This window comes from Tupaia chinensis, unplaced genomic scaffold (genome assembly GCF_000334495.1).
Source record: "Tupaia chinensis unplaced genomic scaffold, TupChi_1.0 Scaffold000037_21, whole genome shotgun sequence".
NCBI classification, from domain to species: Eukaryota; Metazoa; Chordata; class Mammalia; order Scandentia; family Tupaiidae; genus Tupaia; species Tupaia belangeri.
In genome coordinates, this window is record NW_006159480.1 from 255,469 (window position 1) to 259,301 (window position 3,833).

Sequence of the window (3,833 nt, forward strand, 5' to 3'; positions counted from 1 at the left end):
GGTTAGGGTGGGAAGCAGGTTCTATCAGAATCTCTGGTCCCTCCTCCAATTCCTGATCTCCCAGGAGATCTGGTAGTTCTCTCAGCTGAGGACTCCCACCTGAGTCCTTCCTGCTATGATTTTGGTTCCCTTTCATGTCCTCCCCTATGTTTCCAAGTGATCTTCTCCCTCAGCTGCCCCTCCTTGGGAGCCACCACCACCAGGCATGCCCCTTACCTTCTCCCTCCCATTGCCAGACCTCTCCTGGCCTGCAGTTCTTCATCTGGTGTACCCTTGTGGTGCTTCTCTCTTTCCTAGCACCCTTCTGGTCCTTCCTTTAGTCTCCCAGCTGCGTATTCACCCAGCTGACGGTTTGGCTAAGAGTCCATTTTTATATCTGAGGGCAGGACTGTCCCACTCCCTTCCTCAGAGTGGGAGGAGCCCACTATTAAACATTGCTAAGCTTTGAGGTCTCTCTTCTCTTAGACTCAAAGTCCTCTGGCTCACAGCCTCTCAGCCCTGCAGCATTGTGGACGTGGAGGTATGACCCTCTGGGGTGGGGTGGGGTGGGGTGGGATGGGAGATAAGAGGTTGAAGACTCAAAGCCATGGAAAAAGAGGGTGGGAACAGTCAGCTGACTTTGAGGTTCTGATGAGGATTGTGTGTCTGTTTCAGTTTCTCCCTGTGTATCACCCCAGCCCGGAGGAGAGCAGGGACCCCACCCTCTATGCCAACAATGTCCAGAGGGTCATGGCACAGTGAGTGTCCCACAGGGTTTCCTGGAACAGGTACACAGAGCAAAGGAACCACAAGAGGGGACAGAAGGGTGAGGTTTGAGATGAAGACAGGGGTGTGGGCAGTGGAAGGGCATTTAGACAGCTTAGACTGAGGAGGAAAAAGTTCATGGGGCCTGAACTATTCCTAGTGACCAGACCAGGGTCACTGATCAGCCCTCAATAGTCTCTTCTGTTTCACTCTCCCTCCATTCCTTTTTCCTCCTGTAGGGCGCTGGGCATTCCAGCCACCGAATGTGAGTTTGTAGGGAGCTTGCCGGTGATTGTGGTGGGCCGGCTGAAGGTGGCGCTGGAGCCGCAGCTCTGGGAACTGGGAAAGGTGCTTCGGAAGGCTGGGTGAGTGGCCTTGAAAACAAGGATACAAGCGGTGTCATTTGGAAGGAATAAGAAGAAAGGGTAGAGATGGGAACGGTTAAAAAGGAAAAAAGGGACAAGGAACTCAAAAATAATGGAGCAAAGGGGAACAGAAGGGAAGGGGGAAGAAGAAACTGAACGATATGTAATAGTGCAGGTGAAAAAACTAAGCAGACTTCTTAAGGGACCGAGTCAGTACATCTAAGGATAACAGTAGCTGAGCCTATGCTGGAAGAACTCTTGGTGTTGGGGTCAAGGTCCTGCTGCATGGTGTGTCCAAAAGAAACTGAGCAGGCTGCCTTTAACTGTTCCCTTGTAGGCTGTCCCCTGGCTGTGTTGATGCTGGGGCAGAGCCAGGCCGGAGTCGAATGATCAGCCAGGAGGAGTTTGCCAGACAGCTGCGGCTCTCCGATCCTCAGACAGTAGCTGGTGCCTTTAGCTACTTCCAGCAGGTAAAGAGATGGAATGCAGAGGGAGAACTCAGGGCTTGTCTCTGTCTAGTGACCATTATCACTGAATACCCAGTTTGGAGTGTATACCAGATGTCCTAGCTATTGTCAGATGCCCATCTTCTGAGAGCCATTGGGAGATTCACACTGTATTGAGTATCTAGAATACTGAAGAGCAGTATGTTAATCATGAGGAAGAGTAAGATAGAAATAATTAGTGAGGTCCATACATTCCTGGAGCCATTTTAGAGACTAGCAAAAATGGGGAGTCATTTGACCTTGTGGGCAGAGTATAGTCTTTGAAGAAGAGTCCTAGGGGTTATGTGAAAAGATGAAGATTCTTAATATGTGTATGAACAACTAACAGTGGTCCCAAGAAGGTTTTTTGTTATGTTCTTTTGTGAGAGATTTTTGCTATAGGGCATGTGCACTCGCCAAAGAGACAGAAAGCGAGAAATCACCCTCTGGGGGGATAGCCATGCTGCAATCCCTTCCCCTCCATTATCCTGTCGGGATTATGGGTAAGCACACACACACACACCCAGTGTTGAGTTTTAAGCCACCAGGTCTGGACTCAAACCATTGGTTGACCATGTGGAAGTCCAGCGACGTAACCATTATGCCATATGCTGGTCGCCCAAGGAGCTCTTTTTTGTCTAAGATGTGTACTGTGGATCTCAATATCCTCTGAGAGGACAGAGTGACCAGGTGTGTAGATTCCTTAGATGGGGACACATTGTCCCCAAAAGGAACTTTCTCCACTTTGCCTGCAACCAAGCAGAACCCCAAGACCAAATGCCTTCATTCCCCTTTAGAGCTGGCACACCAGATATGCCTCTTGGATTTTTTATGCCAATGGCCCCCTTTCAATCTGTTGGACCAGTTTTCCCACACAGACTGAGTCAGAGGAGAACCAGTTTGTCCAGCTTGGGGGCCAGGAATGCTCTCTAGTGGCCTGACAGAAACTTGGTGGTAACTTCAGCATCCCTGAGGGATTCCCTAACAGTCCTAGGCAGTCTTTCTATGAGAAATCTTTTCACCAGACAACTTAGAGTAGCTTGAGCAAAATATCAGGGATCACTCCCCTGCCCACTGACAAGAGGGAAGAGCCGAAATCCAGAAAGTAGGAAGGCCACAGGGTCCCCACATTACCCTGGTTTCTGTTTTACTCTCCAGGATGCCAGGGGTTTGGTGGACTTCCGAGATGTGGCGCTTGCACTAGCAGCTCTGGACGGGGGCAGGAACCTAGAGGAGCTGACTTGCCTGGCTTTTGAGGTACCAGAGGGTTGGGAATGTGGCTGTGGCTGGTAGTTGTGATCACCCCACACCATGAGGTCTATCTGGTATTACAATACCTCTTTTTTTTTTTTTTTGAAAGCAAGACAGATTTTTGTTATAAGGTGTTCGTGCTCCCTAGAGAGACAGACAAAAAGCAAGAAATTACCCCCTTTCACAGTCCCTTCTCTTCCTCCATTCTCTTGGGATCTTGGGCACACACGCATGCGCGCGTGTGCGCGCGCACACACACACACACACACACACACACACAACGTGAGTTTTAAACTGCCAGGTTCAGGACTCAAAGCACGGTCAGCTATACGGAAGGCCAGAAACGTAACCATTACGATGCCATCTGTTGTTCCCACTGTTCTAGTAGCTTTACTGCTAAATAGTAGGTTCTCGGAACTCATTCAGTGCCTTCCTGTCCCAAACTGCAGAGCCCTAGGATCTCTATGTTGAGGCCTGGAATAGGAAGCAGGCAGAAAATGTAGGGGTTACAGTTCTGCAGAAAGAGCCCTGGGGCCAGGAGGCCTGTGTACCACACTTTGGAAGAGAAGGAGTCTGCCAGGCTGACGTGTGGGGCAGCAGTGTGAAGACAGAGCTTGACTTGGGTCCCTTTCTCTCTTAAGCTTTTTGCTGAAGAACAAGCAGAGGGGTCCGGCCGCCTGCTGTACAAAGACGGCTTCAGCACCATCCTGCACCTGCTGCTGGGATCACCCCACCCTGCCACTGCGACTTTGCATGCTGAGCTGTGCCAGGCAGGACCCAGCCAAGGCCTCTCCCTCTGTGAGTCACTCACTGTCTGCCCAGCCCCACAGGGGCACCACTGGGGAAAAAAAAAAAAATAAGAGTTAGTGGCCAGGGCTGGTGATCAAACTTGTCAGAGGTGAGTCTGGGAGAAACAGGCTAGAAAGGAAGAGAGGATATAAACCCGGATGTAAGAAGTTAAACTTAGAGATTAAGGGCAGGAAAGAGT

At 50.2% G+C, this 3,833-nt stretch overlaps 1 protein-coding gene across 1 annotated transcript in view; it reads left to right on the forward strand.

The window, feature by feature from the left end:
* The window catches only part of LPCAT4 (lysophosphatidylcholine acyltransferase 4), an 8,305-nt gene that overhangs the window by 4,056 nt on the left and 416 nt on the right, over window positions 1–3,833 (forward strand). Inside the window, exons 9-14 of the mRNA XM_027772325.1 lie at window positions 465–520; window positions 655–737; window positions 984–1,109; window positions 1,447–1,579; window positions 2,753–2,851; window positions 3,487–3,643. Of these exons, the coding sequence (XP_027628126.1) occupies window positions 465–520; window positions 655–737; window positions 984–1,109; window positions 1,447–1,579; window positions 2,753–2,851; window positions 3,487–3,643 (654 nt within the window). The remainder of the gene's footprint in view (window positions 1–464; window positions 521–654; window positions 738–983; window positions 1,110–1,446; window positions 1,580–2,752; window positions 2,852–3,486; window positions 3,644–3,833) is intronic.